Source organism: Manis javanica, chromosome 13, assembly GCF_040802235.1.
Source record: "Manis javanica isolate MJ-LG chromosome 13, MJ_LKY, whole genome shotgun sequence".
Lineage (NCBI taxonomy): Eukaryota > Metazoa > Chordata > Mammalia > Pholidota > Manidae > Manis > Manis javanica.
The window spans coordinates 37,309,058-37,333,291 of record NC_133168.1 but is presented as its reverse complement, the minus strand read 5'-3'; the positions used below and the strand labels follow the sequence as shown (position 1 = coordinate 37,333,291).

Below are 24,234 nucleotides of genomic sequence, written 5' to 3'. Positions count from 1 at the left end.
GTCTTTCTAGCCTGAAACAAAATGCTCTTTGATTTGAAAAAAAAAAAAGAGTAATTTTCATGTGGAAGATGTCCTCGAAAACCTCAAACTTCTTTGAACTATTCAACAGATTTCCCAACAAAAGGTCTTTTTTCATAATAAAGTTAGGCTTCAATGTTGTGCATTTTAAGAAACCTTAAATATATAAGAAGATATTTCCAAAAATATTCTCAATACATTTTGTTCATCTCTTAATACAAGTTCACTGATTTTATCTAATTCCATTGAAGATTAAATTTAAAACAATTTAGTTTTATAATGGGAAGAATTTCTATTTTATAATGTGAAGAAATTCTGAAAATGCAACTCCTAAGCATAGAACTGTCCATGAGAGAGCATTATTACTTCAAACTAAGAATCCCAGAAATTTTAGGAAAAAAGAAGGTATTCAATTTTTGAAAAAGTGAACTTGACTCAATTTGTTCCACAGGTCACACAGAGGTGGAAAAATGATTGAGAAACATAGAAGAGTATGTCTCTAAGCTGCTCTTTGATTCTTATAGGGCAGCTTCACAGGTTCCCAGAAAAAATGCAAAAATTTGCCATGTTGCAAAGAGTAGTGTCTTTGAAAAATAATGTATTAATTATTGTTTATTTGTTTAACAAAGAAAATTTTATCCAAGCACTGATAGAATGTAATGATAATAACAGTCATTCATTAAGCGTTCACAGGGTACCATGCAATGTGCTTCCATAGGCAGCATTTCATCACAGTGCACATGACCTCTGAATGGAACATTCCCAATCTTCCACAATGAGCAGACTAGCTGAGGAGAGTCCAAGCCAGAGAGAAGCAATGTTCAGATCTCACTGCATGTGCCTGACTCCAAACCCAGGCTCACAACAACCATTCTCTAGTCACTTGATAATTAGATTTGAGAAGTGATAGTGCCACATGTTTATAAATTGATAGGAAATGTGAATGGAGGAACAAATGACATCATTCACTTAAGGAGAATTTCATAAAGCACATATGGTACCAAAACTGGATGCATTGTTCAGTGTGAGATTATGCATTACTCGAGCACCAAAAAAGCTCCACTTCAGCAGAAAATCTTGAGCCCTCTTCTTTAATGATCTTCCATTTTGTTTGCTCGTCTAAAGGTAAAGGAACAAAATGAAACTATAAAATTTGTCATCTGATTACTACCTGCACCCTACAGAAGATCAAGAGGTAGATAAGCTGACAAATGGACAGATGGCATGGCATGCATTTATTTCATCAAATAAAATGTTCTTCCCAGAGATTTCAATTTGTCTGTCTTTGGTCTTGTTTTTAAGATTAAAAGATCTGTAATCTGTATGGTTCTGCTCCCTAATAGAATTGGATAACAAAATGAAATGATTTACAAAATACTTTATCTCTTAATTTTCCTTTGACAGAACTTTAAAAAGAACAGAAGGTGAAGTGTTAGAAAAGGGCTGTATATTTCTGTGAATGATTAACTCTGACTTCTCTAGTCCTGAATGATAATCTGTTTTCCTTCCAAGAGAAAAAAGTCTCTACACTATAACTAGTTTCCTTGATATGGAATAGCTAACACCAACTAGTGATGGATATATTTGTTCTTATTGCCTTGTTTCATGATGGATGACTTGAAGGTTAACTAAAAGAGCTGAAGAAACACGGAAGACACAAAATACTGAGTTCCTGTTAAAAAATGTAAATACTTAAAACCATATTTTCTATCAGCATTTATGAAACTTGCTTTTTTAGGAAAGGGTCAGAAGTTTCCAGCTCCTAAGTTTAGCTTTCACTACCTCAACTGTAATACTGACTGATACTGCATAGTGTCTTGTGGTTCTGCATCAAGAAACAATACATAGAATTGAATCCATGCCCAACAGTCCAAAGTTTGGCATATTTCTCATTTTGATATTTGGGCTGTCTTATTTGTAAGGCTTCAAAAGCTTCTCATAACACTTTTACACACAGCTGGGCACCCTTACCCCACCATTCAAGAAGTGACAATCAGTTCACATTTACTACAAACAAATATTACAAAAATTTGTTTTCTGAATCTGGCATTGAAAAATACCTTAATAACTCTCTGTTCTACCACAGTATCCAACCATTCAATAAAAGCCTCCACGGTGGCATTCTTCTTAAGGAGATCCTTCAGTTCCTGGAAAACTGTGATAGAGTCATCTGCCATAGAAAAAAGGAGAGAAAAGAAGCAGGATATTGCACTCTACTTTGAACCCTAAAGCTAAGAATCATTAACTTTATAGCATAGAAAAGAAAGACGGATAGAGTATTAAATGTGTTAAAGGAATTAGTTTCATATACTGAGAACAATAACAAAAAAAATTTAGTTTTTTACTTTTCAAAATTTTAATCATAAGTATACGTATTTTGGTATATATTGTAATATAGGCTTATATGTTATATAAGCAGGTGTACACTAGGGAAGAGTAAGTTGTCAACATAGTTCATTATTCATTTTTACCCCAATGCTTTCATTAAAAGCAACAGATTAGTTGAAAGCTAATGAATAAACTAAGCTATACTTATGGATTTCTTGCTTTTTGAAATTTTCAGTAAAAATTAAATTCCACCCTGCAGAACTGAGCCACCTACGTGAATAATCTTCTGTCATGTAAAAGCTAAAGGGGCAGTTTAAACTATCATTTCATTAAAGAGTGAGATTTACTGAATTCCAAAGGGTAATACAATTTTATATTAGGAAACAAAGAGCAGGGCTGAGGTTGGTCTGTCCAGAGAGCAGTCCAGCATTTATGAGATGGCCTATCAGAGGCTGCACTTTTTGTCTTCAGAGAGAAAGTTTGGGAGAAACTGTAGGCTTTTATCCCTCGGAAATTGACCCTGGTTGTCTAGTTGCACATATTAATTAACCTGGAAAATTCTATAGGCTTATTCAAAGCTGAGTGGGAATTTCAGTGCCACATGGAGATATCATTTTGATATTCATCTTCCACCACATGATGCCCAGAGTGTAAAGCACATAGAAATGTGTGTGCATGCAATGTAGAATTGAAAGAAAATTCACAAAACTCAGAACCATTTTTACTATTTCTGGATTATTTCTATTTTAGTTCCTTCTAGGCAATAAAATTATGGATGTCTTTTACTTTCCTCTTAATAGTTTCTATATTTCCCAGTTTTCCCACAATCAGTAGGTACAACTGCTTTTAAATAGAGAACAATTTTTTAAATTAGAAATGCGTCTCTAAGCCAGGTATGATTCTGTAGGGCACAGGGACATTTGGGAATGTCTGGAGGCATTGTGGATTGTCATAACAGCGGGGGAAGGCTGAGACTGGCATCGAATGAGCAGAAGCCAGGGGTGTCGCAAACATCCTGCAAAGTACAGGACAGCACCCTCCAAACCCCATCAAAGCAGAGTAAACCTGCCCAAGATGTCAAGAGCACCAAGGTTGGGAAACGCTGCTCTAAACAAAGAGAAGACTTACGTTCAGTGTAGATATCAGATTCAGTGTCTGTGCTGCCAGAAATGGTGAGAAGGGCCTGAGATCCAATACTATTCAAATCAACTTTTTCAATATCAGCTATCATAGAATTCACAACATGCTGGTCAAAGAGAGCTGGTCTGGCAATCTGCATAAAGAAAGTAAGAAAGACACTAAACTATAACCTTGATTATCTATCTAAAAGATAGTTTTAGCTTTTACAGAAATAGTTTCTTGAGGGAACAGTATCACTTATAACTGTTGTTTTAAGACTAAAAGCCATAATGGAGAGTCATGATCATCTCTATTAAAGGTTTGAAAACAACTTCTGGGATTAGAAAATGACTGTTTTAATCCATGGTCATAAAATAAGGATTTGCAATATTGTATTTCTTACCTGGAACTATCCTAAGCTTGTCTTAAAAATTAAGGGGTATAGAAACCTTCATAAAGCTAACAATCTGAGAAGGAAAGTATATTTGAACAATATACAAACATTTAATCCTAATTTAAGTATTACTTTTTTTCTCCTTATTTAAAAGAGCCAAATTTGTACAGTTTAAAATGTACTGTGTTTTGAGGTTCTGCAATGTCAAGTATCACATGAGCTCATTCCTCACAACCTTAATTTGTATTAGTTGGATTCATTTGGCAAATGAGAGTTTTGCACTTTACTTTGCATTCAGAAGATTTTTTTTTCACTTTTTTCTCTGAAATAATTTTAAATTATCATTATAAAACAGTTATAAAGATAGTATTTCCATATATATATATATATATATATATATATATATATATATATATATATATATATATCCAGCTTCTTCTAATGTTACCATCTTACATAAGTATTATATGTTACCAAAGTCAGAAATTAATGTTAGTAAAATACTGGTAACTAAACTACAGACAAAATTGGAATTTCATCAGTTTTTCCATTAATGTCCTTTTTCTGCTCTAGCACTCACTCGGGGATCTCACACTGCACGTAACTGCTGTTGACAGTCTCCAAACTAAGTTTCTCAGTCTGCTATCAGATGACTTTTTTTTTGATTGGGTGGCTCAAATACCCCCAGCCTACCAACGTACCTGAGCAAGATGTAAGAAAGATGTTTGTCGTTTCAGAGAAGACACAAATCTTCGCACAATAGGTATTTTCTTGTCAGTTAGAGCTTCTGGCAAGTTTTCCAAGGATGAAACAACCCACTGTTCCCAATTTTTAGCAAAATTTCTTATGTCTGCTAATAAGCTACAAAAAACAAGCTATGTGTTAAATGCTAAATTGTTCAAAATGTATTAAATAAATGTAGTTTAATGGAGGTATACTAGTATTGCAATTTGCAAGAATATGATTTTGAAGTCATATAGACTCAGCCTGGTCTATCTGCCTTTTATCATCCTGCTCAAAATGCTGTCTCCTCAAGCTCTAGCTTCCTTGTTGGTTAAATGGAATAAGAATAGTATCCATGTCACAGTATTATTATGAGGTTTATATGCAGTAATTCACTGCAAATGCTCAGGTTAAAGTATGGCATGCAGAGTGACCAATAAATAATACTTTATTATTAATGTTAACTGATGATTCAATCATGTCCTATAAAATAGTTATGGGAAATATAAGGGTGTACCTAATTTTGCATATCTTGGCTACAAGAGACATCTTATAAGGATCATAACATCATTTCAGATATTTAATATGAGCTTTTAATAGCATATTTTTATAATCTAAATATAACTGTATGGGATAAATTACCAAAAATATTCTCATTATTGGAGTCTATTTAGAAAATTGCAAATGTTGTGCATATATTATGAAAAAAATACCAAAATTTAAAGTCAGTTAACAATATATCTCAACAAAACTATGTTTCAGTGAAACAGATTTAAATTGAAATTTGGGATGGTGCATATGTTAGGAAGAAGTGACATGGCACAGGAAAAAGAATACACCAAATTTGGAGTTAAACAGACCTCAATTAAAACCTAGGCTATGCTGTTTACTAATTAGCAGACTCTAGGCAAATAAATGAACCTTCTGCTCCATTTCCTCATTTGTGAATTTGGGATCATAACAGCTACTTTGAAATACTCTGACAAGTTGTGTTTTTAAAAAGTCCATTTGTTCAATGATAAGGAATTGGATAAGCACAGCATTTCTCAGATGCTGGAAATCTATGTAACCACTTAAAAAGATAACGTTGATCTATATTTGTTGATATGGAAAGATTTTCACAGTATACTGCAATAGTATGTATACTATGGTTCCATTTTTTGAAATGTGTCTGTTTATAGATATTCCAAATAAAAAGTCTGTGATATGATAACCTAAAGGCATTAAGAATGTGGTGACATTGTGAGTGATTCTTAAAATGTGTTATGCATTTTTCTTGTTGTCTATAACAAACATGAACTACTTGCATACTTAAGATTTAAATATATAAATTGTCCACTTCAGGCAGTTGTAGGAATTAAGTAAACTAATTTATGTGAAGTCTCAAAGTTCATGTTGTGTTTAGTAAAGTTCAGCTATTATTACCATTAGTTATATGGCTGGATACCTGCCACCAAATAAGCACAGCCATTCTGCTGTGATATAGAAGGGTAAAGTGTACCTAAATCAGAGCTCAGATTAGATGTTTAAAGACTGCATATTGAAAATTAAAAGAAACTGTTGACTGGGTCAATACCAACCATTATATAAATAAATAAATAAATCTAGAAGAAGAGGTACTTCAAAAATAAAACTTGTTTTATTGATAATCATGTCTTTCTTGAGCATCAACTATGTCCACCCCTTCACGTATTTGTGCCCCAAAATACTAAAATAAATTTCATTATTTCATAAGACTTCATTTTCAAAGAAAAATTTGACTTCTTTTTTCAAGTTTCTATTGTTCTCACATCAGAAAAGGCTTTGTGAAAAATTTTCAAGTATCATTTCAATTTGATATTTTTTATTAAAGTATACTCACTACACAATATTAGTTCCATGTGTACAACATAGTGATTTGATACTTCAATACATTGTGAGCTGATCACAACAGTAAATCTAAGTTATCATTTGTCACCAGTTGCCAGGGGAGAGGGAGTTGGGAAGAGGATCAGAAGGTACAAACTTCCAGTTATAAAATAAATAAGTTGGGGATGTAATATACATCATGGAGAATATAATTGATTTGATATCTTATTCCTTTTAGAAAGAAGGTGGTAATTCCATTATGCTACTTACTGATTTTACAATTAAAACCAAAGTTAATAATAAAAACAAAATAATTTCCCTTATAATTTTCATTATTGTGGTTATTTCTCATCAATTACTATTATTTATCTTCCTCTAGCCAGTTCCCAATGAAGCACTTTCTCAGTATCTTGAAGGTCAACTACACAAAGGTTTATTTCTCATGAGGGCAGCTCTCAAATTAAAGGGATTTCAGGATTGTTCCATCAATTTTTTCCACTGAGGTTTGAATATAATAAGCATTGAGGCACATCTCTGCCAACTAATAATACAAAGGGACAAGAACAGGAAAATAATCTTGGCAAAATGAATGAATTTCTACTTAATGTTTTTCTTTAACATATGTTTAAAGTTAAGCCCTATGCTAAGAAACTATCATATTTTATTGACTGAACCTACCTTTCAGGCATTTCTTGCATTGTTGCAGGAATGAGTACATCTGTAAGAACCTTAATCACAGCAAAGGAGAGTTAACATAAATCCTTACTTAGCATTTTTATAGCAAGACACTTAGTTTTGTCAATTACTTTCTATTTCTAGCTTTCTAGAAAATAACATATTAACTCTTTTCTGAAAGTTATACTGTTATCTCTAAGATGAACGTATGTCTTAGTGTGCTTGTGTGTATGTAAAAGGCAGAGGGAAAGGGAAAGCTAATCATTGCAGGACGAGGTTAAGCAATTGTACTGGTTACACAGAGCTAGTTATCAGAACAGGAGGAATACTGAAAAGAAAGGACTGGACTGAGCCCTACCCACTAGTGAGAACTAGTAGGAAGAAAAAATTAGATAAGGCTGACTTATTCCAGCTCAGGATAAACCATGACAGAAAAAAGAGGCGGGGAACCAGATAGGATGTGAGCAGTGCAGACCCCCTAGGCTAGCTAATAAACTGGGTGGGCCAGCCTGGAGGAGAGGATCAAGAAATCTAGTGGAGAAGATGTTTCAAAATGTGGGTAGACACTAGTTTACAAACCCCTGAGTAGCCTACTTCAAAATGCACATGTATTCAGGCGTAAGAGGCAGTATTGCATATGTGCCCAGCATATCAATTACCAATGAGTTGGCCTTGGTAATCACACACTGTTCTGTGGACTAAAAGCTGACCACCCTCCAGAGATGGATGAAGATCTTGGCTGAAGCTCATTTTATACTGCTCTATTTATAGTGCTCACTGTCCTTCCCTGGTTCCACAGTGAGGAGGAAAAACGTGATTCATTTAAAGGTACTTAAATTGAGGATTTTTGTGTTGGACTCAAAGAAATAGACCAGTTGGAAGAGAAAAAAAGTATGCTTTAAGGATATTACTTGGAGGTGTTGAATGACGGTACAAATGCTTTACCTTGATGGTGCCAAATGTGTGGGCATGAGTCCCAGGTCTTTCCTATACTTACTCCTGGAGCCACCTCTTTCCCCATTTTGGTTACTTCTTCAAGTATTAGACATTGCAGACAATCACTGAGTGCAAACTAAACCTTTTCTCTCTGAATAATGATTTTCTTACTTGACTTGGGAAAGTAAGACAGTCCTCACCTCCTTTGTCCTTCTTCAACTTGAACTAAAGGTGGAGAATACACTGTACTAGTCTTTCATTCTCTTAATCAGTGGGTGAGCAAGAACTGAATGGGGGATGAAACTATGGGTACCCCATTCTGTTCAAGCCTACCTATCAATTCTTGGTAACAAAGTTGCTTCTGGACTGGTTTTATCTGGCTTCTGCTTCACTTCTCTGCAAAGCTGAGAACCTAATAGCATCAACTAACTTAGAAGGATTTCATTTCCTAAATGCTTAACAGGGCTCTAGCATGAGTTTTCTTGCTGACTTAGATTGTGTTTTAAAAGGAAATCTTTTGTTTTTCCTTATGACAATTTAGCAGGTAAATGTAGACAAACTCACTTTAAAATATCCAGATCACAATCTATTTTTCTCCCTCAGCTTGGACCTTGTTGCTTCTCTGACTAGGGAACAGATTGTGGGCGAATCAGCTTCGCCCCCTTTCCCACCAGATATTTTGCCAGAAGGACAACCAGGTCATCCTTGTTCAGGATGTCTTCACGATCCTTCTCTAGACATTTGCAGATTCTTCTTTAGTTTGAGATCAGAATTGGAGATAAATGCATTAAAATTAGAGATTTCCAATATTTTCAAGTTATTAATCCCATAAAAGTGTTTAATTCTGCCTTTCCCCAAAACACTAATATGGTAGAAAAAATGTTATGTTATTTACTCTGAAAACACCTTAAATGGTTTATGAAAATTAGGTTTTCATGTATTAGTACATCACATTTAGAATCATTCTTAATGATAAACAGACATTTATTGTGTTTCACTTAATATAAATTTGCATGAAATATATATACTATTAAACTGCTTGCTTTCTCATCAGAAGTAAAATTAATAGTGGATCTCTAGCCAGAAATCACAAATTTATGGAAAATTCATTGCAAAAATTTATATAGAATGCTCTTTAAATAAATATATGATTTGTGTTGAAGAGACCCAAGAAAACTTACCTTATAAAGAATTGAGTCACAAACACAGAAAATGTCAATGATAACAGGGTTTTCAAGCAGGGGAAGAAGATGATCAGGCATTCCTTGCCAAAAGTGTAGTAAGAAATGCTGGATCTGGTTGCAGAAGAAAGAATCACTACATTACAATTTTTTCTCAACATGAGCTCATATAAAGAACAGGATAAGAAAGATGTAATATGGTCAGCAAATCATTCTTTGTCAGCCTTACCTCTTCAAAGTTTCCATTAATTGCATTGTCCAGGATGCACTGGCAGTGAGTTTTGTACATCATTATAAGGGTATCAACCTATTTCAAGAAAGAAAAACCTTAACACTGCTTCGACACTGCCTTCTTCTTTCCATGCATTCATTTGTTCATTCATTCAATACACATTTTTTAAGCTCCTGTTATGTACCAGGCATTGTTCTCCATGCTGAGGAATCAAAAATAAAGCCACAATTCTTATTTCAAGGAGCTCACTACCTGATGAAGGAAGAAAGGCAATCAAATGGACAATTACAGTAGAGAATGATAAGGATGATTGAAAAAGGTGACTTTTAGGGAGCTTAGGGCCCAAACATTGTTTTAATTTTATTATTAAAGAAAATTACATTTGATTAGAGAAATAAATGTAAAATAGTAAAATACATCAACTCTTCCATCAATTTTAAGCAGGTCCTCGGGCAGCGTGGCCTTGCGGCTTCCAGTTTCAGTTCCAGAGTGAGCTGAAGCAGTGCGCCCAGCTCCTCCGCACCGCTTCCCACAGGCCGCTTCGCCTCTCAGTAGAGCAGTAATGTTACCCACATGGTGTGCCTGGCTCACAGTAAGACCTTACTACATATTATCTCAAATTAGTAATGATCTCAAAGAACTCACTTACTCAAAAGGAATTGAACATTGAGTGTCTCTTATGAAAATTCTCTATTTCCACATGCCCACAGATATTTGGACTGCATAGTTTAAAAGTTCAAAATATATTCTTAAGTTTTCAGTAGGTTAGAACTAGATCACATTTAGAAAATAAACAATATTCAAATTAAAACATTTATAAACTAGAAATATCCCTCCCTGTTACCAGTTGTGTGGTCTATGTGAACAAGACCCTAGACCGGTACAAGAACAGAAGTGAGAACTTCTAACAGGGTTGTCATGAGGACTAAATGAACTAACACAAATTAAGTGGTTGGACTTAGCCATAAATACATGTTAAGAAAGTGAAGTTAGCTATTTTTATTCTAACAGTAGCTAGGATGGTGATGAGGGTTAGTGTCCAATCCTAACCCTTTGCTCTCCGATCTTTATCCCTGCAGCCTACTAATAGCACATATCTTTGTGGTTTAGCTCAAAGTTGTTTAATGATGAGATGCAAATTACCAATCTAACCCCAAGGAGGTTTGCTGATTACAGGATACCTCTAGCAGGATATATCACCATTAATGCCATTAAGACATATGTTAGGCAATGATATTGTATTTTTAGATAGGTCACAAAGACATATTTTTTAAGTGTGGATAATGACAGCATGAAAGATAGAAAGGGTTTTGTAACTATTGTCAAAAATTACCCTTTTGATCCTTAAAATCGATTAAAGTATATGTAAGCTTTATTTTCACAAGTACTTCCATTTATTTGTGTTGAAATGTATTCTTTTATACATAACCAAAAATTTTACATCTATTGGTACATTTGTTTAATATTTACATAATCTTAGGACAATACATCTTTGTTGCAGCATAGTTTGCATTCTTCATAACCATAATTATGCTCAAGGTTTCTGAGAACAGACATCACATTAGAGAGGTCAAGAGTACAAGAAAAGCTTCTCTTCAGGAAAGCCAGCGAGCATGTGCTGACAGTGAAAACTGCCTTGAGTGACGTGATGAGGCAGAAAGCAGGCCCCTCAGCTTCAGCCACCACGCCCCACTGGGGTCAACTTACTCCTGCGCAGTCTCTATCCTTCCTGAATCAAGAAAGCAGGTGCTCACAGTGCTTAGCTTCAGCCCTACCCGGCTTCCTAGGAGCTGACAGGTTGCCTGGGGGAACTTGGCTATGGGCTAACAAGTGAACGGCAGGACCCAGCTGTCCGCAAGAGACAAAGAGTGTCTCATGTTGGTGATGGGGTGCTTATGATGGGAATGAACTGAAAAAATCAGCAGTTATTTAAGCATGTTGGTCCTTGAGTGCAAAATCATCTACAGACCATTTTTCAAACTGACACAGCAATTGCTTGGAGGCAGTAGAGGATCTGAAATAAACCATTGGAACTTGTTCCTGACCTTTCTTTTCAGTGTTGCTCTCTCCATCCTCCCTCCCTCACCAGGTATATTTACACAGCAAACGTCTTCATGTTATGTTCGCATATATGCAATCCTGTCCACAAAGGTGACCCAACAATACCTTCCCCCAAAGAATTATGTTCCCTGAGGTACCCCTGATTTCCACAGGTTTCTGCACAAAGTGCCCCATGCTAACATTTACCAGAGGCATCTCAGATCTTCAGTCATAATATCACACAGTATATCTTACACAGTTAAAAAATTGATGCGATGACCATGAAAGATGTGACAGGAGAGGAGAACAGTAGGAAGTGAACCCACATTAGATCTGCTTAGAGTCAGCATCTGAGAATTATCTTCAGTATTCCACCTATTCTTAACTGGGAGAATATGCCTTTCATTAGAAGTTACTCGCATCTCTATTTATCTATCAATAGACCTTTCTAAAAAAAATTAAGGTGTTATTTTTATTTCCAGCTTCTACAGAAAGCTCATTACTAAAGTAATAAAGCTGAACATTAATGAATCATACTCGTGTATCTTTGCACCTCAAAAATATGAACTGACTTAATACAGTATTTCCTCAAATGCTAATGAAAAGTGATCTTTAATTGAAAGAAGAATGCAGAAATCATTATGCCCTGATTTAATAATGGATTTTGGTGTTAGCCAGTAGATAACCAGCAAATGACTCCAGAAGTTCAAAAATAGAGGACTTTTTTAGCTTTAGGCTTAGTACATAAGCACTGAAAAGTCATACTGGAGGATTATTTATAAACTGAATCCCATAAAGCTATTTCTTCCTTAACTTTCAAAAAAAATTTGCAAAATAAGACAGCATATAATTTAAGAATTGGAAGGAGACTTCGTGATCTTCTAGGTATCTCCCCCTCAGTGCTGGGAATAAATTCTGTCCTAGAGAAGTGCTTGAAGGCTATTTACTGAAACGGAGCTAATCAAAAGCACAAAGTTTATAATTAAGGAAACTGTATGTGATAGATACATCCTAGTATTTTCTTTCTTGATATGTTTCAAATAAAAAATAATCTTTAATCTTTGGGTTTATTTTAGCACCTTCTGATTACATACTATCATGGAGATGGCAAATAATTAATTGGAAAGTGCTTAATCAGTGCTAGTAAACATTTGTCCCCCCTATGAATCAGTCAATTGTGTTTGATTATGCAGATTTCTGACTGCTTCCTGCAAGTGCCATGAGATTCCCAGCAAATTGAGATATGGAACCAACATATCAGAAAATCAATAGAGAAATATCTTTAATTGATACCTTGTCTTTAGAAATGCATCCTTGGTACACAAGGTGTTGAGCACTGGGGAATTCTGGAAGAAGTGTTCCAGTTTTTGAGCTAAGTGAATATTTACGAGTGAAGCCACCCTATAATTTAGAAAAATGAAAAGAAATAAATCATTATAAACTATATGGCTCCAAAGTACAATTGTAACAAAATAGAAACCTGTAACATTTCTTTCTTCAACCTGTAAACCATGACAATTTAGGAGATTTGGGTAAACTGTTTAGATCATGTAACTGAATAAATTAGATATGTCAACAGAATTATCGTTTTAAACTATAATTAGTTTCTTAGGATATTTTTCCTATTACTTTGGATTGTACTTTCTGAACATTTGTCAGTTTTCACAACTTTTAGAAATTTAATTTTGGTTCACATTTGGTAATGGTAAAAGTTTTGAAATATCTACCTTTATAACTTGAAATTATTTTAACTATTAAAGGATGAAGAATTGCCAAATTCACTTTAGGATTACCAAATCATTTACAAAGTAAATGAGGAGATAAGTTAATGAATTTATTCACTTCAGACATAATTGATAGTAGGATTGTTTTTGGAGTTAAGTCTTCTGACTCTCATATGAGTACTCTGGACTTTCCCACGTGAACCTTTCTTCACCCTAAATTCAGATATTTGTTGTTCTTTTGAATCCCTAGGGGAAAATACACTTCTATTAGTTTTGAGAATATTAGAAAAAGTGACAAAACTAATATATAATACTGCAAAAATAATACTCCCAAGAAACCCACACAGAAATAGATAGGGCATATTCATGACAGAACCAGATCCCTAGCAAATCAGTCATTACTGTTCCATAAATAGAATTTTAACAAACCAGATTTCAGTCAGAAGTTTACACAAGAAATGAAATGGTAAATACAGTAAAGGAAGTCATGTTCACGGCAGGGACCAAATTTCTATCTTTTTCATTGCTTTCCCACTTTTTCTAGTTTTTGGGTTTCTTTGTCTGCATTATTGAATATTTTACTGGTTAAAATCTTTACTGCTTACATAGGTAGATTGGATTCCCATCCTGTCTTCTCCTTCCTAAGTTTTGGAGATTCTTATAGATTTATCATGATAAACCAGGAAGAAATTGGGAGAACTTTTGGGTCATTAAACATCAGATACTTTAGAAACACCAGTTTCTTCTTGACTGGTTTGATACATGCTTTCAGACAAATTCGATACTAAAAGTTCAGTAGAAACTCATTTCTTTCAGGTTAGATTTTACTTTTTACCTTTGCTAAACTTTATTTTCAAGTATGTATAGAGAAGGATTATTCTAATTAAATTTTTTAAAGAAATTAATAAAGAACTACTACACTACTAAATAAATGATTAACTACCATAAACTGGTATAACAGCCCCCAATTGACCCCAATCCACTTAATTTAATCAGTCCTAAAATTCAAGAAATATTTCAAGGACTCTTAATGTTTTGGGTTTGTCACTTATGAGCTCAGTATTCATTCCATTATGAAAGAATGGCATTGTCAATAAGTACAGAAGAATAATAGAATGAGAGAAAATTAAGAATTTAATCTAAAAGAAAGGCAAAGGTAAGGCAAATATGAAACTAACATTTGATAGACATAACAACATAACAACATAACATAACAACATAACAACAATGGACCTAAATTCTAATTTCAGGAAAATTTACACTTTTTTCTTATATCATTTCTCTTGGGTAGAAAATCATGTTTATTCATCCCAAGATGTAATTTTATGAAATTGGAAAAGAGAGACAGAGAAACAAAAACTAAAGCATGGGAATGCATCATGTTGTATAAATTTAAATAGGGACATCAGAATAGTCTCATTTTCATTAACAAATATAACTAGTAATCAAAAATCTTTCTACAAAAGGAAAAATAAACAGGTCCGGAAGCTTTAACAGGTGTGTTTTATCAAGCATTCAGGAACAGATCATTTAAAACTTAAAAGGTTTTTTCCAGATAATGGAAAAAAAGGACCACTTCCCAACTGACTTGAAAACTTCCATGCCAAAACTGGACAAGGACCAAAAAAGAAAAAATTATAGGCCAGTTTTGCTTTTATCATATCTGAAAAAGTACCTGAAAAAAAACAAATTACTAGCAAACCAAATCCAGCTGGCTACAGGATGATTATAGCTAATTTTGACTTAAATTCACCACATTAACAGAAAAAAAAGGAATACCACATATAATCATTATAACTGATACAAAAAAAACATTTGTTGCAAGTCCAACTATCATTCACTTTTTACTTTTTCTCTGTTCCTCCCTCTCCCCCTGTATGCTAGAAAAGAGGAAAACTCCACTTAATTATTCAATAGATATCTATCAAAAATCCACAGCAAATATCATACTCAATGATAAAAGACTATAGACATTCTCTTAAGAATCACAAATAACATAAAGTTGCCCATTCTTCTCTCTTTTATTCAGCTTTATGCTAGAGTTAATAGCCAGAGGAATAAGACCAGAGAAAGTAATGAAAGATTAAGTACTGAAAAGGAAGAAACAAAACTAGACAATGTGGTTGAAAAAATAAAATTGCACAAAAATTATTACCATTAACAAAAGCTCTTTAGCAAAGTTGCTGAATAGAAGATTAATAAAAGTCAACTGAATTTCTAAAATTAAGGAATAAGTATTAAGAGGATGTACTTTAAAAAATACCACATAAAATAACAAATTAAAAGATGCCTAAGAATAAGTTTAACAAAAGAAGTGCAAAACAGTTATGAGAAATTAAACTTATCAAAAGGTATTAAGTAAATTATGAATATGAAGATTCAATGTTTTGGAAATGTCAGTTCAATACAAATCTATTTTTTTATCACAATTCCAATAAAATCCTATCAGAGTTTTCTGTTCAATAAGCTGAGTCTAAAATGTGTGTGGAGATGCAAAAGACCTAGAATAGACATAACATTCCTTATAAAGAAAAACCTGGAAAAAAGATTTGTAGCACCAGATATGAAGATATATCATAAAGCTTTAATAAATCAGTGATATTTACACAGGGATAGGCTAAAACAACTCTAGAATAGAATAAATAGCCCCAAAATGTTCCATGTATACATGACAAAATTGGCCCTGCAGATTACCAGAGATTAGAAAAAGACTTCCTATCTCATATAATACTTAAAAATCAATTACAGGGGAGGATCCTGGAAAGATGGCAGAGCAGGAAGTATCAGAAATCTGTCTTCCCATCAAGACAACAGTTGCACAGGCAGGTTCTGTCTGGTATAACTATTTTTGAACTCTGAAATCTATTGATGACCTCTAGGGTAAGGCTGGTACAGTAGTTCCAGGTAATTCTGGTCAATTTCAGCTCTCATCCTGGTAGCAGCTCCCATCTCCCACCCACAGCCCCAGAGCAGCAACGCACAATTGGAGAAGCAGCTTTCTCACAGCCGTGGGAACCAGGCTGGGCAATACAGTTTTTGTGCTCCAAATATTGGAGATCTGTGTTCTGACTGATTACCAATTGCTGCTTTCTGCTTACAGAGGTGAAGACACGGAGGCAGGCAGCTCTATAACATCCTCACACCATCCCACTGTTGCAAGCCTCTCTATCACTGGCTGAAGTAACTTCCAGGGCAGTTAAAAGGCTTTTCCTCTCCTTCATTTTCTCCCTCTTTTGAGAAGCAGACATTAAAGACTAGGATATTTACTAGCAACTACACTTACCGAAGTAATAGAAAGTCACTGAGGATATCCAAGGAAAAGTGCAGACTCAGAAAAGACTTGAGAAGACCGTAAGTTTACACCTACCCAACAACACAAAACACACACTTTTCACAAGTACACAAGAATATTTTCCAAGATAGACCATAATGTTAGCCTACAAAATAAGTCTCAATAGATTTTAAAAGCTAGATATCTTACAAAGTGTCTTCTTTGAGTACAGTGGGATGAAATTTGAAATCAATAACAGAAAGAAATTTGAAAACTTCACAAATGTGTGCATGCTTTTAAATAGCCAATAGATCAGAGGAGAAATCCTAAGAGAAATTAGAAAATACTTAGAGATGATTGAAAATGGAAACACCACATACCAAAACTTACAGGGTACAGCAAAAGTAGTGCTAAGAGGGAAATTTATAGTTATACATGCTTATATTAAAAACCAAAAAAGATTCAAATCAAAAACCTATATTTACAACTTAAGGAACTAGAAAAAGAAAAGACTAAATCCAAATAATTATTTTTGTCTGAAGATATGATCTTGTATGTAGGAAATTATAAAGATTCCATACACACCAAAAAACCTGTTATAACTAATAAATGAGTTCAGCAAAGTATCAGGATACAGTCAACACACAAAATTTTTTTCTATAACTAGAAAATATGAAAAGGAAATTAAGAAAACAACTAGTTTTACAATAGCATCAAGAATAAAATATATAGGAATTAACTTTACCAAGGAAGTGAAAGACTTGTACAGTCAAAACTACAAAAAAAATTACTCAAAGAAATTTAAAAAAACATAAATGGAAAGACAGTCTATGTTCATGAACTGGAACACTTATTGTTAAGATGGCAATACTATCCAAAGCAATACACGGATTCAAGGTAACTCCCAATGGTGTTTTTGTAGAAATAGAAAAATCTATTCTAAAATTAATATAGAATCTCCAATAGAAAACATAATCTTGAAAAAAGAACAAAGTTGGAAAATTCACACTTCCTGATTTTGAAACTCACTATGAATCTACAGTAATCAAATTATTCAGTGCTAACATAAAGACAGACATATAGATTAATAGAATATAATAGAGAATAAAGCCCACAAATAAATCCTCACAAAAATGGTCAAATTATTATGGACAAGGGTGTCCAGGACATTCATTGGCGAAAGGGCAGTCTTTTCAACAAATGGTGCTGGGAAAACTGGATATCTACACACAAAAGAATAAAGGTGGCCCTTTACCTAATACCAAATACAAATGCATCAAGATGCATCAGAGACCTAAATATAAGACCTAAGACTATAAAATCTTAGGAAGAAAACATGACAAAAGCCTCACAACATTAGATTTGGCAATTATTTCTTGGATATGACACCAAAGGTATAGACAAAAAAAAAATAGACAAATTGGACATTTCAAAAATTAAAAACTTTTGTGAATCAAAGGACAGCATCAACAGAGTAAAAGGGCAATCAATGGAATGGGAGAAATTTGCAAATCATATATCTAATAAGGGATTAATATCCAAAACATATAGAGAACTAAAACTCAACAACAAATAAACAAACAATCCAATTTGAAAAATGGACAAAGGACTTGAATAAACATTTCTCCAAAGAAAATATACTGGTAGTCAACAAGAACATGAAAAGATCTTCAACATTACTAATCATTAGGGAAATGAAAATCAAAACCACATGAGATACAACTTCACACCCATTGGGGTGACTAGTGTATACATATAAAAAAAGCAGATAATAACAAGTGTTGTTAAGGATGTGGAGAAATTGGAACCCTTATGTACAGTTGGTGGCAATGTAAAATGGAATAACCACTGTGTAAAACAGTATGGTGGTTCCTCAACAAATGAAAAGTAGAATTATGTGATACAGTAATTTCCTTCTGGGTATATACCCAAAAGAGTTGAAAGTAGAATCTCAAAGACATATTTGTATACCCATGTTCACAGCAGCATTATTATTCACAATAGCTAAACTAGGGAAGCAATCCAGATAAACACTGACAGATAAAAGGATAAGCAAGATGTTGTATATACATACAATGGAATATTATTCAACTTTAAAAAGGAAGGAAATTCTGACATGTGCTACAATGTGGATGACCTTTGAGGACATTAATGTTAAATAAAATAAGCCAGTCACAAAAAGACAAATACTGTATGGTTCCACATATATGAGGTACCTAGAGTATTCACAATCATAGAGACAGAAAGTAAGATGGTAGTTTTCATAGGCCAAGGAGAAGGGGAAATGGGAGGTATTGTTTAATAACTATAGAGGTTTAGTTTTATGCAATTAAAAGAGTTCTGGAGATGGATGGTGATAATGGTTGCAGAACAACTGTACTTAATACTATATACTTAAAAATGGTTAAGATAGTAAATTCTATGTTTTACTTATTTTACCAATTTTAAAAATTGAGAAAATCAATTATAGATGAAATAAGAACTCATGTAATATATAGAAAAAAATTTTTGTGTGCTGGAATACACAGATTTGTAATAACAAGACACAAAAAACACTAACCCTAAAATTAAAAATTACTTTCATCAAAAGACACTCAGAATGCTGAGTCATGCCACCAACAGGGATAAATTATTTATAACATATAATGTACAGGATATTAGTATCCAAAATATAAAAAGAACTAAGAATCAAATTTTTAAAATAGAAAAATTATGTGATCTGAACAAGCACTTCATAGAAGAGAATTAGCCAATAAAATCCAAAAAATAATAATCAAACTCATATTTTTAATGTAATGATAAAAAGCAATTTTCAAATGAAAATCACAGATACCATTTTATACCCACTGGACTGGCAAAAAATAAAACACCATTCAATGCGAAGTGTTCAAGAGAATATGGAGCAAAAGGAATGCTCACACACAGCTCTAGAGACTTAAATTGATAGAATCATTTTGGAAAACAATTTGTTCTTGACTTACAAAGTTACACATGAGTATATCCTTAGGACCCAAATTCCACTCCTGTACATGTGTACCTGGAGAATGTTGACAGCAATACTGTTTTTCAAGCAATGCAAAGAAAAAATTCCAGCAATAATGGAATGAATAAATACATTGTGATATTTTCACACAGTGGAATACTATGCAGCCTTACAAATCAAGGTACTAAAACAACACATGTTAACATGGATGAATCATACAATCTAATGTTGAATGAAACCAGAAAGTCACAGAAAAAGTGAATCCATTTTTATGTTAGGCAAATAATAAGCAATACATTGGCAATAATAAACTGGGCAATATAAACTACATAAAATTGACTACCTTAATCATTCTTAAGTGGTATTAATTACATTCATATTGTGCAACTATCACATTGTCTAGGTATACAGTCATAAGTGATAAACTTTAAGGAAAAACAAAGCAGTGATTAGCATCTAATTCTGGAGAGCAGTAACCTTTGGTAGGTGGGGGAGGAGTGATTAGGATGAAGGCACACAGAGGACTTCTCTCTTCCAAGCTAAGAAGTAGGTCAGAATTTTTTTATCTTCTATTTTTAAAACTGTGTGTGTTACCAATAGTACATTTCCCAGTAAAAAATGTTAGAGTGCTAAGGAAACACGTAAGGAACAAAGTGTATGTCTTTTATTTTAACATTTATTTAAAGCTGCAGTATTGATAAATAGTAGTTTTGTGTAATAAAAGCTAGCAACATGTGTGGAACATCAACAGGAGGCAAAAATGGGCAAGGAAAAATTTACAAATTAAATGCATATGAATACGTTAATAATTGTGCACAAAGTTTGTGTAAATCAAATAATAATATGTATCCATAATGTGTAATACAAAAAGAAAGAAGGGATTAAAATGTTGGGAAAAAAGTAAAATATGATTATTTTAATTCCACTAATATTTTTGCTCTTTTAACTGCACTAAAAGAAGTGCCAGATCACAGGTCAGCTACAGTAGTCTGGTTTTGTTTTGTTTTTTTTCCTCAGCTGATAATTTCAGTTCAGGTGAACTATTAAGAATTTTATTTCCAAAAGAAAACAAGAAGGAACTACGTAAAAGAAACAATATGATTAGAGGCAAGAAGGTCTGATTTATGAGGAAAGATTAAAGGATTTAAGCTGCACAGTTTGGCTAAGTGATGACTAAAAGAGAGCATGATAACAGTCTACAAATATTTGAAAGCATACACCAAGGAGGGACGATTTGTTATTTATCTCGGTACTAAGTTGTTAAACTGGACATGAATGGTTGATGTTAAGGAGAAGGAAACTCAGGCTATCAGGGAAACTCCTGTGGAAATGTATGAAATAAGGGACTTACGGTAACTTCATTACTAGAGCTCGTTAAAATTTGGCTCACTAGATTAATTGAAAAAAAAGGTATTTTTTTTTATTAGGACAAAGTATTAAAACTAGGTTTTGTTTGTTTATTTGTTTCACTCCTAAAGATTAAAGAATTCTGAGACATTCACTAAGACATTTGAAATTTGAACCACTACATTTTAATTTTTTTTACTTATGACATTTTTATTATTCTTGGCTTTTCACTTATGGAATGTATTACAGTTACCTTGTCAGAGACCATTCCAAACCTTTTTCTTTTGACCAGAACTTACTTCTGAATTTTTATTGTTTTTTAATTGAAGTATAGTTGATATAAAATATTGCATTGGTTTCAGGTATACAACATGGTGATTTAACAATTACCTACATTACTAAATGTTCACCATGATAAGTATAGTTACCATCTGTCAATATAAAAAGATATTACAATATTACTGACTATATTCCCTATGCTGTACTTTCATCCCCATGAGTACTTTAATTCGTAATTAGAATTTTGTACCTTTTTATCACCTTCACCTATTTCAACTATCCCCCCACTCCCAACCCCCATGGAAACCACCAGTTTATTTATGTACATGAGTCTATTTCTTTTTGCTCATTTGTTTTGCTTTTTAGATTTCACATGAGTGTGTAAAATCATATGGTATTTAGCTTTTTCTGTCTGGCTTATTTCACTTAGAATAATAACCTTTATATGCATCCATGTTGTTACAAATGGCAAGATGTCATTCTTCTTTGTGGCTGAACCATATTCCATTATATATGTGTTCAACATCTTTATCTCTTCATCTATCAATAGACATTTTGGTTGCTTCCATATCTTGGCTATTATAAATAATGCTGATCTGAACATAGGAGTGCATATAAGTTTTTGAATTAGTGATCTTGTTTTCTTTGGGTAAATTCCCAGAAGTGTACATTTATGAATAAAAAATTGTAAATAAAATTCATACCACTGACTGACAATTATTCTTACCATCTTCCTTTTTTATTTCTTTTGTTTTGTTTGCTTTTATATTATGAATTATTTAAAATTAAAACAAAGGTATAGATAAAAAGTAATAAATATCCATGTACTTACCATTCTGATTAAGACATTAGACATTTTAAATATTAAACAGTCTCTGTTGCCCTTCCTAATCTCATTCCCTTCCTTCTCCAAAAGATTATATTTGATTTGTATCATTCCTTCAAATCTCTTAAAACTTACCTCATATGTAAATATTTTTAGGCAATGTATACTACTGCTTTAAAACTGGTAACATATAGTATACAGCCTTATACATTCAACAATTGTTTTTCATTCAACTTTATATTGCAGGTGAATCTAATTTGATTCTTATAACTACAGTTTACTCCTTTACAAAGCAGTATAGTATTCCCTTGTGTAAATACATAAAAAATTATACTTTCATTATATCATAATGGACGATTACTTTCCTGTATTCTGAGATTATAAACAATTCTGCAACAAACATCTTCATACATGCCTCCTTGTTAACAGTGTGTGTAAGGTTCCTTGAGGAATTCACTTATAGGGTGTGTGCATCTTCCACTCTACTAGTTATTGTCTCCAACCATTGATGAGCATCTCCTGTACCCTTCATGTTTTCTTACAAATTGATAGGATTTCTTCATCTAGTAGAGATATTATCCCATTGTCATATTTGCTGAAAATATTTTCCCCAGTCTTTCCTTTGACTTCAAATTTTGTATATCATGTTTTTGATACAAAGAAGCTTTCAACTTCTGGGTATTTATATTTTTCCTTTGAAATCTCTTAAATTGTTTTCATGCTTAGAAAGACATTCTCCACCCAGTAATGAAATAGACACCTATGTTTCTTTCTAAATATTCTTTTTATACTTCATAATTTACGTGGAATTCATACAAGGTAGAAGGTGTAATTTTTTTCCCCAAAATAATCCATTTTTCTAGCATTATGCCCTGGAGAATTTTATTTACTTAGTATTCTATCTTTCTCCAGAAAGGACTGAAGATAATTCATTGAAAAATATTTTCTCCCTTCATTAGTTGTAATGTTTCTTTGATCATATACTAAAATCTTACATATACTGTTTTTTTTTCAGATATCTAATCTCTACTGTAGATTTGTTCTATCTACGTTTCAGTCAGCATCACAGTGTCATATTTTGATATCTGCCAGACAAGTAGCCTTTTGACCTGTTTGTTTTCCTTAACTATTACTTTTATCAAGTTTATAACCATTTTAATCATTTCCAAAAAATAAATTACCCACTCAAATTTGTATTATGGTATTAAATGTTAAATTAATTTATGGAGAATTGGCACATTTATAATACCTAACATTCCTGACTAAGCATGATTTTTTAGTCCTGGCCTTTTCTTTTAAAAATTTATTTTATACCTGTATTTTGTTTTCGAACAGGTAGTATGCTTCTGTTATTATGATTGCTCCTAAATATTTTGCATTTCTACTGGTTCCTGGAATTTAAATTTTACAATTTTAAAATTGTCATACCTTTCTTTTCTTCAGAGACTGTTTTCACTTCTCTCAGCAGGGATCTGTGAGAAAATTGAGTCCTACAGAAAAGTATTTAAGTGACCATTTCCTCAATGCTCTGAAGGATGGCACTCAGCTAGTACCGTTCCAGATGCATAGAAGAGCTCATTCTGTACTTACCGTGGGTGCTCTGGGGCATTAGGGCTACAGTCCCTCTGGCATCCTGACTGAGAAGAGATGGGACTTCTTTAAACTCCTCAAACTCCTCTCCATGATTTTGACTCAGTTCAGATGACCTGAGTACTGACCATACCTCAGAGAGAAGATCTACCAAACTACCTCAAGTTCCTGCCACAAAATCTAAAAATCTACTCAAACCTGAATTTATCCTTTCCTCTTTCCTGTTTTAATGAAAGCAGTGTTCCTTCTCATTAGGACCATGTCCTGCATGCTGATGCTCTTCCCTGCCTCCCTCATCAGTGACCCTGTGCTCTCAATTTCTCCTTTTTCTTGTCTTTAGTCTGTACTCTTAAATGGATTTGTTTTACCAACATTAGAATGACAGTCTAATCATCAAAACTAAACTTCAAGTCCTCCTCCAACTACCACCTTTAACTTGACTAAATTTGTTACATTCAATGACACCTTATATCACACTTATATCACAAAGCAATGAAACCCCAGGCTCCCTAAAAATGCTCTCCCCAAAGTCACTAATTATCTCCACTCAAATAATTCCATAGATCTTTTCCAATCCATAGCTTGACCTTTCAGTACCATTTTCAGTAGTGAGCATTCCCTTCCATTGGAAGCATTCTTTTCTCTTGCCTCTGTGCCACTAATTCACCTCCTTCCCTTTTACCTCTTTGGATTCTCCTCAGTTACGTTGCTGACCATTTT

General features: G+C 33.4%; 1 protein-coding gene across 1 annotated transcript in view; it reads right to left on the bottom strand.

The window, feature by feature from the left end:
* The window catches only part of RFX6 (regulatory factor X6), a 51,641-nt gene that overhangs the window by 7,081 nt on the left and 20,326 nt on the right, over nt 1–24,234 (bottom strand). The window contains exons 7-14 of the mRNA XM_017661862.3: nt 12,788–12,895; nt 9,452–9,529; nt 9,223–9,336; nt 7,109–7,158; nt 4,561–4,720; nt 3,475–3,619; nt 2,079–2,188; nt 1,020–1,137 (exon numbers count right to left, since the gene is read on the bottom strand). Of these exons, the coding sequence (XP_017517351.3) occupies nt 1,020–1,137; nt 2,079–2,188; nt 3,475–3,619; nt 4,561–4,720; nt 7,109–7,158; nt 9,223–9,336; nt 9,452–9,529; nt 12,788–12,895 (883 nt within the window). The remainder of the gene's footprint in view (nt 1–1,019; nt 1,138–2,078; nt 2,189–3,474; nt 3,620–4,560; nt 4,721–7,108; nt 7,159–9,222; nt 9,337–9,451; nt 9,530–12,787; nt 12,896–24,234) is intronic.